This window comes from Alligator mississippiensis, chromosome 1, assembly GCF_030867095.1.
Source record: "Alligator mississippiensis isolate rAllMis1 chromosome 1, rAllMis1, whole genome shotgun sequence".
NCBI lineage: Eukaryota > Metazoa > Chordata > Crocodylia > Alligatoridae > Alligator > Alligator mississippiensis.
In genome coordinates, this window is record NC_081824.1 from 190,764,456 (window position 1) to 190,778,139 (window position 13,684).

The 13,684-nt window shown below is 40.4% G+C and overlaps 1 protein-coding gene across 1 annotated transcript in view; it reads left to right on the plus strand.

Moving 5' to 3' along the window:
* The window catches only part of LOC102565928 (potassium voltage-gated channel subfamily H member 1), a 92,286-nt gene extending 89,975 nt beyond the window's left edge, over positions 1-2,311 (plus strand). The window contains exon 7 of the mRNA XM_059718163.1: positions 506-2,311. Coding sequence (XP_059574146.1) covers positions 506-616 — 111 coding nt within the window. The 3' untranslated portion in view covers positions 617-2,311. The remainder of the gene's footprint in view (positions 1-505) is intronic.
* The last annotated feature ends 11,373 nt before the right edge of the window (positions 2,312-13,684 follow it).

The window sequence follows — 13,684 nt, forward strand, 5'->3', positions numbered from 1 at the left end:
TTTCTGGTTTCCTTATCTATTCCCCTCTAGCTTAGCTCTTGTACATGACAGGCAACATTTTGAAAAGGGCTCCTGTGTACTATTGAAACTAGTGGGAGTAAAGCCAGGCCAACATGGTTTCCAAGCATATAACATTTTAAAATCAACGTGAAGTGTATTATCGCTTCTTTAGCTATGTAACACTGAAAAGTAGACTGCGACTGTATAAATATGACATATTGGTCATCTTTGATTTAGCTGTCCTAATGTGTTAAATATCTTTACTCTTTCACTATAGTTCATGTGAAAATAATTTGCAAATTAAAATGATTCTGTTGTTCAACTGGACCTCTGTTTTTAGTGACTTACAATCTATTTAATTTTGAATGATAAAGTGTCACTCCCACATGAACAACAACAATGGTTATGCATTTGTACAGCAGCTAGCACAGAGGTCTATGCTTAGGGTGGCTAGGTGCACCAGCAGTGCTAATAACTACTGTTTTTCTCTTCCACTGCTCCGAAGATTGCTGATGTTGGTACAAAGCCTTTGACAGAAGCTAGAACTCATAAGAAGAACCTTGACAGGATTTCCTTCAGAGAATGCAGATTCGTCAGAAGCAAATGCTTTGTGTGAAAATGTATTTCGTTTGAAATTTCTTTCAACAGAAATGTCCCAACAATGCTGTTTATTTCTTTTGGACACTTGGAAGAAAATGTTCTGACTTCTCATTTTGATTTAGACTCACCTTTTAAATATAAGAACATGTATAAGAACGTGAAGGGGGGGCAGGGGAAGGATGGTTCAGTCTGTCTTAAACAAAAAATCGCTCTCTGGAATTTAACTAGCAACAAAGCTAAAGTTCAAAATCTTGAAACTCTTCCTGGGACAGGAGCTTCTTGGGAACTTCTGTCCCAACCACAACTATATATAGTATCACCATGCTGAAGCCTTATTTAACTACATGTAGGCTACATGTAGTTATGTAGGCTACATGTACCTACATAGATGTCAGAGGTTGTAAGCTCTTCTAGTGAGGCACTTAACCCAGAGTAATACACCTGTCTTTTCATTTGGACTGTTTAGCACAGTATCCCACCCAGGCTAATGTGCCTAGACTGCTTCTGCAACCTGATCTAGTAATTCTAGTACCAAGGCAATTGAGGCATCTTTGGTTGTCTCTGCACAGTTCTGTGTTGTGTCATGCAGATAAGCACTTATTTGTGGGTTAATTTGAACAAACTGTTTTGGATCTGAATCAAATGGCAGGAAAATGTGGTAGAATCTAAGCGTCTGTTTGCTTACAGTTGCATTTAAGGTAGCTAGGAGTTCAAATCTGACCAGTTGTAACTGCACTTTTTTGGGGGGGAATAAAATTGAAAACAAAGGACTATGTCTCACCCCCTTTTAAATGTCTTTGACAGTCAAAGCCCATCTGTACACTTTCAGACAGGTGTTTAAATCTTCAGAATAAGGAAAAGGGTTTGCAAATAACTCTTTGGGTTTGCATGTGTGCAGTTATTCACCTATTAGTGTGTATTGCCTTTTTGATACTGTATTGGCAACTGCTAGCTCTTCTTTTCTTTTCTTTTTTTAATTAGGTCTTATATGCCTTGTACACACTTAAAACTTTGCACTTCAAGCATAGGCTTGGTGTTAGTGAAGTAGAGAATAATATGACACAAATTAAGAAAGAAGCTAATGTGTCCATAAGGTGAAAAGACACTGCACTCATGTGGATTTTCATCTTTCATGGTGGTTGTTAGTAAATATGAAGGAAACTTGTCCCCTTGGGCTACTATTGCTTTTCTCTAAAAATTATTCTGTTTTAGAGAAACACCATTTCCCCCTCTCCCCTCTGAACATGTTTATTTGAACAGAATTAACAAGAGTCTCTTGAGGTTGGCTTCTGTCGCTAAAGCATCCAACAGTAACAAATGACATACATCTTCTAGGAACAAGTAAATGCGATTATGACAGATTCATGAAATAAAGGGAAAATGCATTGCTCCAGTCACCGAAAACATATGTTAATATGTACAACATATTATTAACTAAATCACATTTTCCACTGCATTAAACAAGCCTAAACTAAAAAATTGAAGCCAATGATATTCAAGCATGACTTAACAAACTTTCATTTAAACATTATGACCAGAAGTATGTAATTATGCATTTCCAGAATTACTCATTAAAACAGAAGCTGCTTATAATTTGATCTTAGCTTTTTGCTTAACAACAACAAAAAACAAAAGCATAACTCACCAAAACCCCTTTTTAATAGGAGACAATTTCTGTAAAAAAACTTTCAGATATATTGGTCCCCCTCAATGTGTGGATTTTTAATTTTCTTCTTGAATCCTTTTCGGCATGCTATGCTGTAAAGTTGGGTGATAGTATATGCCACTAAAGCAATACAAGTTGTGGGGGTTGGCCCAGTTCTGCCTTCATTGAAGACCATGAGTTCCAATGCAATAATACTTACCATGTCAACTGCAAAGATGTCATGAAGAACAATTACTCAGTTTTTAAAAAGAGCTTAGTGATTAGAGGTACCTTGAGTGCTAATGTGAGAAACTCCAAACCAGCCTTATTTTGAATCCTCACAGGTATTCAGGCTCCAGTAAAATTTTTAGAAAAGCACTATGAAACTTGAGGAATTCAAAATGACTTGTTATTATAAAAAAGTTGTTTGTTCTATTTGTTTTTATTGGGCCATACAGTCAATGAGCATTTAAACTTGCTACTAAATCCTGAGGGTCAATGCCTACACCAAACTGGGCTTGCAAATCAGATTGTATTCACACAAGCCCCCTTTTATGTCTAGATTGATCAGCTGTCCTGCAAAATGTCCATTGACATGAGAAATTCTAAGAGCAACCCCATGGCATCTGCATGTAAGTGAAACAACACAGATGAAAGTTTGTGTGTACCTTGGTAACAGGCCACTGAACTTCTTAAAATTCATAATAGTGTTCTTTTGCAGATGCCATCTGATGAGCAGGCATCATTGTCAAGCTAAAACCCTTTCTTTGCAAGCCCAGATGATGACTAATATTGGGTAAAACATTAAATAATTTAATGATGAATTCTAATAGCCCACTGTGCTTTATTCTTCTAGGGAATCAGTAGCTTGTTCAGCTCACTTAAAGTAGTCAGACTACTTCGGCTGGGTCGTGTGGCTCGGAAGTTGGATCATTACATTGAATATGGAGCAGCAGTCTTGGTTCTGCTGGTGTGCGTTTTTGGTCTTGCAGCTCACTGGTTGGCCTGCATTTGGTACAGCATAGGAGATTACGAAGTTATTAATGAGGATACAAACACAATCCGAACGGAAAGCTGGCTTTACCAGCTAGGGGATTCCATAGGAACGCCTTACCGATTCAACGTGTCATTTGGAAAATGGGAAGGAGGGCCGAGCAAGGATTCTGTTTATATTTCCTCGTTGTACTTCACAATGACTAGCCTCACCAGTGTTGGATTTGGGAATATTGCTCCAACTACAGATGGAGAGAAGATCTTTGCTGTTGCTATGATGATGATTGGCTGTAAGTATCAGAGATTCCATTTTCTATACACAATGGCCTGTAGTCAGAGTCTTGCTGTAAATGTTAGGCAGCATGTCAACTGTTCCTAACCAAGTTTTAAAAATTAGCCTTGGAGGCAAATCTAAATGTTATTATGCAGACTGCTTTCTGATAAGAAATGTTACCAGGATGTGTGAAATTGTCTTATGTTGCAGAATATTACAATGACTTGTTTCTGCACCAAAACATAGTTGAATTTCTGCTTACATTTAAATGATTCAATATAACAGAATCTACACACTCTAGACTAATTTACAAGATACCATAGCTTGCTTTTTTCCCCGCTAGATGATTTTACAGAGCTTACACCAAAGTAGTAAAGTCCTGCTTGATGCCACAGATTAGTTTCACAGTGTACTGAGAGGGGGAAGGGGGAATATGTAGAAGTATTTATTTACTTAAACATAAGATGACCCTGGTTATAAGATGACCACCTCCCAATAGTTAGATTAGATATATGGAAAAGTTGTGAACTTATTATAATTGCCCAGGTATAGAATCTAATTATTGGAGGTTGGCCTTGAATTTGTCCCCCACCCACTGCTACAGCAGGAAAAATAAATCGGGGGGGTCAGGTAGCCCCCTTGCCTTCTGCTTCCCCCCCCAGCTTCCTTTCCCTGCAGCCCATTTCCCTCTTTACTGTCAAATCCTGCTCTCCCTGAGCACATGGAAGAGAGAAGCAAATTTGAAAACACTGACCTTGAAATGAAGTGTAGCTGTAGCAATTTGCACATAGTACCCTTAGACTTAGTTCATCCAGAATGGATGCATTTTACCTTTTTTTAAAACTGCTGCAAGTTTTAGCACAGGTCCTATATAAACATACTCTTAAGAAGCATTGTGGCACCTACTTATATGTAGAACAAATACATATGATATATATATATATAGAACAAACCCATGTCCAAAGCCAAAATGTTCAGAATTTACCATATAGTTAATGGGGCTGGGTCTCACCAGTCAACAGCAGTTCAAGCCATGGTGACCCTACAGCTCAGCACTGCTGTGTGTGTGTACTCCAGATACCGCCCCCCCCCCCCAAAAAAAAAAAAAAAAAGGATCCACAGGCTAATTAGCTGGATGTTCTTGTCATGAGCCATGAGATGTTCCAAAAATGTATGTGCTGGTGAGACACAGGGCAACCTGGTCTGGGTCCACCTCATGGAGGGTGGAGCCACATGAATCATGTATGACAGGCTGAGAGAGGTGGCAACATAGGGATTCTGGGTGAACTGTTTGGGGCCTCATTTGGTGATGTTTGCCAGATGTTTAAGACTGATGAAGAAACAGGAATGATTGGAAATGGAAAAGAAAGGCACAGCTCAACTGTGGGAGTGAGGAGGAAGCTGAACTGTATTCAATGTGGTGGCTCATCATGACTTGAAAAAATTCAGAGCTAAAGGGGACTGAGTAATGGGCACTACTGTATATCTTGTTTAGATGGACTGCACTGACCCATCTTTGTGGCGGGTTCCCATTGGTATCTTGATCTTTTTGGTTGAGATCAAATGTAGAAGAAGGGGAGGGTGTTAGAGCTGGCCCTGGCCCTGGCCCTCTCGGTGCTGGCCTGGTATTGTAGCACCTCCAGACCTGGTGCCAGTTCCATGTGAAGGGAACACCTGCCTGTTTTTTTTAAGGGGCATACACACACATAAAAGGTTCCCATCAACATACAAATAAAAGTTTCTCATCAGCATATCAAATATAGCAATTTTGGCAACAAGGGGAGGGTTTTGGGGCTGGCTCTGGTCCTCTCAGTATCGGGCTGGTTTTGTAGTATCTACCTCTAGTCCTGGTGCCAGTTCCCTGTGGAGGGAACACCTGCCCATTGTTTTAAGGGAAAAATTTAAAAACAGGTTCCCATCAGCATTTTTGGCACTGGGGGAAGGTGTCAGAGCTGGCTCTAGTTTTTTTGAATGCTGGTCTGGTATTGCAGTACCTCCAGGCCTGATGCTTGTTCCCTCTTGGGGGAGGAACTGCCTGGTTTTTTGTTTGTTTGTTTGTTTGTTTTTTTAATTAAGGGCCACACACACAAAAAAATCGGTATGTTTGCTCATTATGAGCATATGATTTGTAGTCATACTCAGTGTTGGCTGCATTTTAATTCTCTTAATAGTTGATTTCTATTACTGTGTACGTGCTGCTTTTGGCAGCAGTTGAATGATTGATAATGTATTTAATGTGGTTTCCTTGATGCAACTGTAAGATGAGGAGCTTTTTCTACCCATACTGATTTGTGGGGGAAGAACCTTGTTTTATATTCAAATAAATTACAGCGAGGAAGGAAAGGAAAGATGTGGAAATGAAATTAAGTAAAAATAAACTAAACACATCACATCACCATATGCAGATTTTGCATGTATGGAACTTTGCCTGACTTCAGTGAGTCTTTGTATGGAAAATTATTCTTGGAAGTGTTTGTAGGCTAAGGAGAAGTGCAGACTAGAAAAGACATCTTCTAGATTTTGGGTTTTTTGGGGGGCTTTGGGTCTTTTTTTTTCCGGCTGTAAAAATTGCTCACTTCCTTTTATCCTCAACTGCTTTTCTCATAGTTAAAGCTCATGCTGTTCTGATCTAACAAACTGGTAGCAGCGGTGGAATTTAAATAAAACCTGAGAAGTGATGCAGCTGCTTAATGTTGGCTACATGTTTTCAGTGTAATAAACAGTACAAGATAAAGTGTTGCTCCAAACATTTGTCCTGACCAAATGTACTTGTTTAATATACAAACGTTATGACCTTTTGTCTCTGTTTATAATGGTCTTAAACTGATGGGTCTAGCAAAACATTTACTACCTGACAGTGAACTAACATCACCTTCCTAACATCATACATTTTAAGAAGGATAATTAAGAGATGGTGTTTGCCTCAAATTATTCACTGAAGGCATGGTGAAAAGAATTAAATCATGGAAGTTAATATAACCAGATAATTGCTCTGAAATCTAAAATGAACCTTAATAGTTCAGCAATTAGTGGCAAGATATAAAAAGTAAAAACTAAATGTAATTTTGTAATTTAAAGCTTTCTATGTGATTTAAGTTGGTTTAAAATGAATGTCTTTTTCTTGCATTTGAGGATTCTCAGAAATCAAACTACGATCCCTGTAAACATCTATAAGTTCAAATAACTATATGCTCAGAGACGTCAGACTAATTTAATCTGTAAAAGTTTTGTGGGGGGAGGAGGGGAAGCAGGTAGGAAAATATATTTTCCAATCCACTACTATTACAGTACCTCAGATCACTTGTAGAAATCTTGGATTCAGTGTTGGAAATCTTTCCTCTACACTTGTAGAAATCAGTGAAATTGCCAGGAGAGATTATTATAGGGAGATCTTGGTGTTACTCATATATTTAGATTCATATACTTAGATTTATATATGTATATATATGTATGTGTGTGTGTATAACCTAGGATATATATAGTTATATTTCTTAGATATTTATATTATACTCTTATACTTAGTTTGCCATATATATGTGATATATCCTAGATTATACACACTTAGACTCATGCACTTACATACACATACATATATGTAAGTGTGAGTGCATATGTATGTAAATATATGAGTCTAAGTGTGTATGTGTATATTTAAGTATGTGAATGTGTGTGTATGTCTATGTAAGTATATGAGTCTAAGTGTGTGTGTTGGTGTATAATCTACATGTGCACACCCTCCCCCCCCATATTAACTTGATTAGAAAACAGTATCCTTCCCCATTTAACATAGGGGGGAAAGCCCCTTGCCTTACAATTAAGCGTGAGTCAGGGGTGGGGGTGAGCAGGCAGCTACTGTAGCTCTGGCCCTAACCCAGGGTTATGGGTGGGGCTCATGCTGGAGCTGGAGCCAGAGCCACAGCTGCCTCCTGCCACACTCTTCCTTACTTTTGTTCAGTGCTGGCAGGCTCCATCACTGCTGCAACTTGGGGCATGGAAAGTCTGCTGAATGCTAGGTATTAGAACCTTGAAGAAATATTTATATTATACTCCTATACTTAAGCTGCCACACACACACACACACACACACTCTTAGACTTGCGTATATATGCACCCGTGTGTGTGCACATGTGTGTGTGTGTGGCAACCTAAGTATAGGAGTATAATATAAATATTTCTTCAAGGTTCTTATACATATAGCATTCAGCAGACTTTCTAAATTCATTAGGGAGAGAATTTTGGGGCTGGAAAACTGCTTTTTCCGTGTCACAAAGAATTCATTCAAGTTTAGCTGAACTATCAAATCCTAAGACATTGCCTTTCCCATTTGTTGTCTGTTGACATTTTGGGAGAATGCTAAAATAACCACCTGACCATGAATGCATTTTTAAAAGAGGTTCATGCTACTACAAAAGCTGAAGAAGCACAAACAGCAGCAGAAATCCTGGGAACAGACATTCTCTGAAAGCATAAGACAGCTGTCCAGGTGCCTCAGGACAACTTACCTTGGAACCCACAGGTGACCTCATTAGTATCTGCAACCTTGCCCTGCAGAAGCATTGTACTGGATACAGATCTTTTACCTCTGAGCAACTGGGGCGGGGGGAGACAGGGGAGGGTTCAGCTGCACCAAGTGCTACCCAGATTGCCCTGAGGTCAAGCACATAGTGCCAGTGACCACAGAGTTTAGAATAAGGATCAGCTGCTCCTTTCTGGTGTCTACTGTAGTTATTCACACAGCACTTATAGGAATGTGGTGAACATCAGGGTTTGAGCCCTGATGACTGCAGGGAAGAAGTGGAAGAGAGAACAGAATGAGATTGTTAATGCAAGTAATAACATTTAGTGTTGCCTTTTTTCTTAAATAATAATTAAAACCTACATTAAAAGTTTCAACTTGTAAAATCAAACACTCAAGTTAGGAAATCCTGAATCAAGGTTGTCTACATAGTTTGAAATCTGCTCTCATGTACATGCAACATTCTCTTTAATTACATGGTCACAGACCATTTGTTCCACAGGTACTCCCTTGTCATTTTGTGTATGGGATGGGCCTGCTCTGGGGATGAAGGCAGCTGCTGAAGGCATCCATAACTCATCTGTTGCAAAATTGGTGTGTAGCAAACAAAGAGAGGGGTGACAAGTTGAGAGATGCTGACCTCATGGTTAAAGCTGTTGGATATCACACAAGGTATAGATATAGATATAGATTTTCTGTGCAATGCTGAGGCAATCATTTAAGTCAAAATTAGTGGCCAGCTGTCAAATGTTACATTCCTCATTTTCTGAGCTCCCAAAGTATAAGAGACTTAGGGTCTAACTTGCAGAATTAGATTGCTCATATGTGCAGTTGAGGTCAGTGGGAACTATAGAAGTTCCATACTCCAGAAATGTGGTCTGAAGGAATGAACAAGGGAGTCTTTGTACCCCAAGTAGTAATTGTGGCCCTGCCACCAGGATGTATTAAAGCCTAAGCTTTATCACAGTCTTTGAAGCTTTAAACAAGGAGACTGCGTGAAGACTCACAGTTATGAGGCACTACAACTATAGTAAATGCTCTAGGATAAGAGAGAGGGGTAGTTATAGGGTGGTTAATGGTCCTATTTTATATCAGACCATCCTGTTTTTAAACTGTTTGTCCCCTGTCTTTTCTATGCAAAGTCCTGTTTTTCAGTTCGTTGGTGGAAATACATGTCAGTCACTTGTCCTCATGATTCTGTTGGCTGTGTCTAGAGCCAGGGTGGTACACAGCCAGGTTCCCAGCCAAGAAAGGAGGGAAGGTGGGAGGCAGTCTTTTTGTGGTGGCCCTGCCCCTTGCTGCTGATTGGCCAAGGGGCCCAGTGGCCTCACCCTTTGCTGCTGAGGAAGCAGTGGCCCCACGCCCCACTGCTGATTGACTGAGAGGGCCCACAACTCATCAAGGGGATGTCCTGTATTCTGGGGGTGCATCAGTTGCAACCCTAGGTAGTTAACCATCTCAGTCTGAAGTCTGGCAGAAGGCAGGGTAGCTTTGCACCTAGTAGGAATAACTAAATTGGAGGTGCCTACGCTTTCATAAGCAGTGGCATACTTCATCGGACACTGTGAAGGGACTGCAGGAGGCAGAGTATCTAAATGGAAAGCAGTGATTAGAATACAAAGTGCAGGGGGAGAAGAAGGGGTACTGCTGGGGGAGGCAAGGTGGGTGAGAGAGAAACAAAGCAGTTAATGATTGCATCATAAGGCATGTGTGTGAGGGGGCTGAACTAAGGTGACATGGAAAATGTTAGAAAAAAACCCAAAAAACATTGCAGTGTTTATGTTAGTGGGTCAGAAATGAGCCTGGCACTCGTGGTGAACTGTGTGGCGTGCTTTGGGTGAAAACAGTGATGGGTCACCCTCAGCTGGTGGAGAACCAGCACAACTCTCCTGTTTTATATGAAAGTATATCATTTAATAGCTTCTGAGAAGGTCTCCTGCTATGTTTGGAGATGTTCAGCTATAAAGTAAACATTCTTTCATTCACTAATGTTGCTGTAGACTATGGCCTCTTTACTTGCCATTTTTTCAGTCTGGTAATTCCACTGGAGTCAATGAGACAGCATATAAAATTTAAAGGTTCATGATCTAGCCTTTGGTATGTTTATACATTCATGCTGCATTTATTTAATTCTATCTCTATGGGTTTTTAGTTGTACAGAAACTAATAATATGAGATGTAAAGGTTTGGGAGCAATGCTTGAACCAGTTAGACACTGAAATATTGCTAACCAATTGTGTTACAGATTGGAAAGAATGCGTGACGCCATCTGGAATCAATATGGCAAAGAAAACAAGTGGAACCTGATGCTATGTGTTAATACCCGATGTATATAATACATCACTTTAAATATTTAGGGAAAAGTGGCTTAAGTAAATAGGCTTCTGGCAAAAGGTGACTTGAATCACAAAGCACCTGACTTAAGGAGACAGAAGAACAATTTCCTTCACAGCTAATTTCTCAAATATCTTTTATCTTGATACTTTGATTATGTGAGTGGCCAAGAAGACAGAAGAATGAAAGCTAGTGGATATTCAAGGGATCATAGGAAAGTAAGGCTGGAAGAAACCTCACAAGATTGTCTGTTCCAGCCCCCTGCTCAAGGCAAGATCCCAGACTGAATTATCCCAGCCAACTGAATGTGTGTAAAAAGAAATCTTTTCTGGAGACATAGCTGTTGGGCTGTGTCCTGCAAGATGTTGAGCATGCCCTAAGATAATGGCAAGTTACCAGATCAGATGATACATCCTTAATGGAAAGAAAGAGCACTTAAATGGAGGCTAAGGAAATGTGCCTGTTGGGGTCACACTAAGTCTTATTTCTCTGTCCCTTAATTACTCCTCAGAACAATGTTCTGATGGTGTAAAAATGTAAAAGATGTTTTGTGAAGTGTTTAATTCTCCAAGCCATGCTTTCTCCTTCTGGTAAAGGGAAAGGTTTATCCAAAACTCCTGGTTTATCCAAAACTCTGAAGTCAGTGGGACATGCAAAGAGTGTAGAATTGGACCTTGCATTTACTATTTTTCCCCCTTCTAAAACAGTTTTTTCAGGCTGTGTGAATTAATCTCATTCTTGCCATTGGTGGGTGGGGAAGTCTCTGGTAAGTCTTCAACTTTATGACATTGAGCATTGAGGAGTAGGTTCTTCTTGCTTTGAATTTGCATGTGTTAATGGTTTGTGTGGGTATTGCTAACAGGTCCTGGCCACATCATGATGTTGTGATATCTGAGGATATTTGTAGAAATTGTAGCATGGTAATGATACAAGCTGTGCTTGATCACTCCTTACATGTGCTAAAGAGATGAGTACTAGCTCATTGTATCATAAATACTGACATAGATTAAGGAGACATTTGAAATTAGGGTCAGAAATGGTCTCTCATTCTACTTTTGATTGTAACTTTCATAATGATGGGTTGGATATGCATCTGTCTTAAATGTATTATGCCAAATTAGGCAGACAAGGTTCCTTGGGTGAATTTGATATCTTTTATTAGACCAACCCAAATAGTTGGAGAATAGTTATTAAGCAAGCTTTCGAGTTCAAAAACCCTTCATCAGGCTAAGGAGGTTTCAGCAGTTGGTGTGTGGTCTTCCTGAGGAGTCAGCTGCCAGGCAGATAGACATTGGATTTTTGATACATTACAATGTTTAGTCCATGATCTCTAGTATCCAGCAGGTTGATGAAATGGAGCTCATAGGCTCATCTCTGGGAAGTGTTGTATAAGTTTCCCTTGAGGATCAGGACTGAGAGATTGGAGAGAGAGTGGCCCTCCTGTGGGAAATGTGCCAAATTAGTTATTTTAGGCTGTCTTAACTGAGGTTTATTACTCTTTATATGTGACCCACTGGCATTTTTCACATTTTAAATGTCCCAGGCCAAGCTTGTGAACAGATTGAGGATTACTGAGGTTCCATCTAGTCTAAGGTTTCCAAATTTTGTTTTTTGTTTCTCTAAATGCGCCAAAAATCTAATAATTCAAGGCACGCTAGTTAGTTTTGGTGAAGCACTCAGTTTTGGCGATTGTTGTGCTGGTGCATGGAGTTTTTGAAGTAAACCAAGCATTCTCTTATTAGATGATTTTGGACAATGTGCAACTGCCAATCAAATAGTATCCTTGTGGTAACTTCAGTCTTTCCTAAATTCATTAAGAGATGGCTAAATACAAATCCTCCCAATAATACCACAAATTAAAAAAAAGGAGTCAGTCCCACATGCCTAGAAAGAACTCCACAGACCACTGCCAATTACCCTGTGCAGTACTTCTGAGTGATGGACAATGGTCTGGGAACCAGTGAGTTCACAGATCTTATATTGGAAGTGATGCAGCAAATGCTGAACAAAGTATGAAGATCTCTCTTGGACTGTTAAGAGGCCACCTCTTTGTTGGCTGAACCAGAGATGCGGAGTTAGTTCATTAGAGTCCTCAAAACTGAGGATGGTTTGAGAGTCTGATTCACTCTGCAATGTAACAAGAATGTACTGAATAACCTAGATGGCCTGGGAGGTGTCAGTGTTTTAAGTGATTATATAAGTGACTATTCCATGTCTGATCAATCAGGGTGTAGCTTCCTGGCTGACTTGGAAGCTGACAAAATAGCCAAGGAATGTTGAAAGAGACTAAAATGGTGTTGTGCAAATATGCGAGGGAAAGGAATCATGTCTGTCTGTGTGTGCATGCCTATGCATGTGATCAGATGGACCAAAGAATAATGTTTGTATGATGATGTATGTTTTTAGGAGAGTTTTGAATTTGTGTACCCTGGCAGTTGTAACACTCCAGAGAAAGAGAGAGATTTTTGTCTGTGTTGCAGGGAACCCTTGCCCTGTTACCAGTGAGGCCAGAGTGGGTAGACAAATAAAGGTAGCAGTGCAAGTGGGCTGAGCTGGGCACTGATGAGAGCAGTGGATTAATGAGTGACCAGCTGCACCTGGCTGGTGGGGGAAGCAGGCCTGGCCAGGTGACTGGAAGTAGTAGGATAGGTTAGGGGGGTTAAAACCCAGCTCAGGGTTTTAAGGGAGTGGTATGAGGGAGTGGAGTGGTATATGTGTATGTTGCAGAGGCAAATGGGTGTTTAAGCTACCATGGGGAACTGGGAGAGAAAGCCCAGGCAGGTAAGACCTGTGGGCTGCTTTAACAAAGGGGGAAGAGGTTTATTTTGCGGAGCAGGCAGCTTGTACCTTTTGGTTTATTGTTTGTTTTGATATGGACTTGTGAACCAGGAGGAGGCCACAGATAGGGGGTTGGGGTACATCCTCCACATTTATTTTGACAAAGGGACTAAAGAAAAACCCAAATCCGAGGGCCAGACTTGAGCTCATAGAGATGGACCTCTACAGTGGTGTGAGATAGCTGTTGAGGCCAGGTCTAGAGCCTAGAAGCTGAGGCCCTTACTAATGGGCTAAGGTGGATATGGCTGGAGAGAAAAAAGGGCCTAGGCTTTAACAGCTGGAACCCTGGCAAGCCCCCAGGAAATGCATAGGAAGTGGGAAACCCCTGCATGGGTGTGCAGGGGCAGAAAGACCTGAGTAAGGTGACAAATCTGATGGAGATGGCCAGGTGGCCAGAGGAGCTGCTGCCGGTCCTAGGACTTCCTTACACCTCCCAATATCCAGTAACATCAAAATTGTGGCAGGTGAGTAATGGAGACATAGG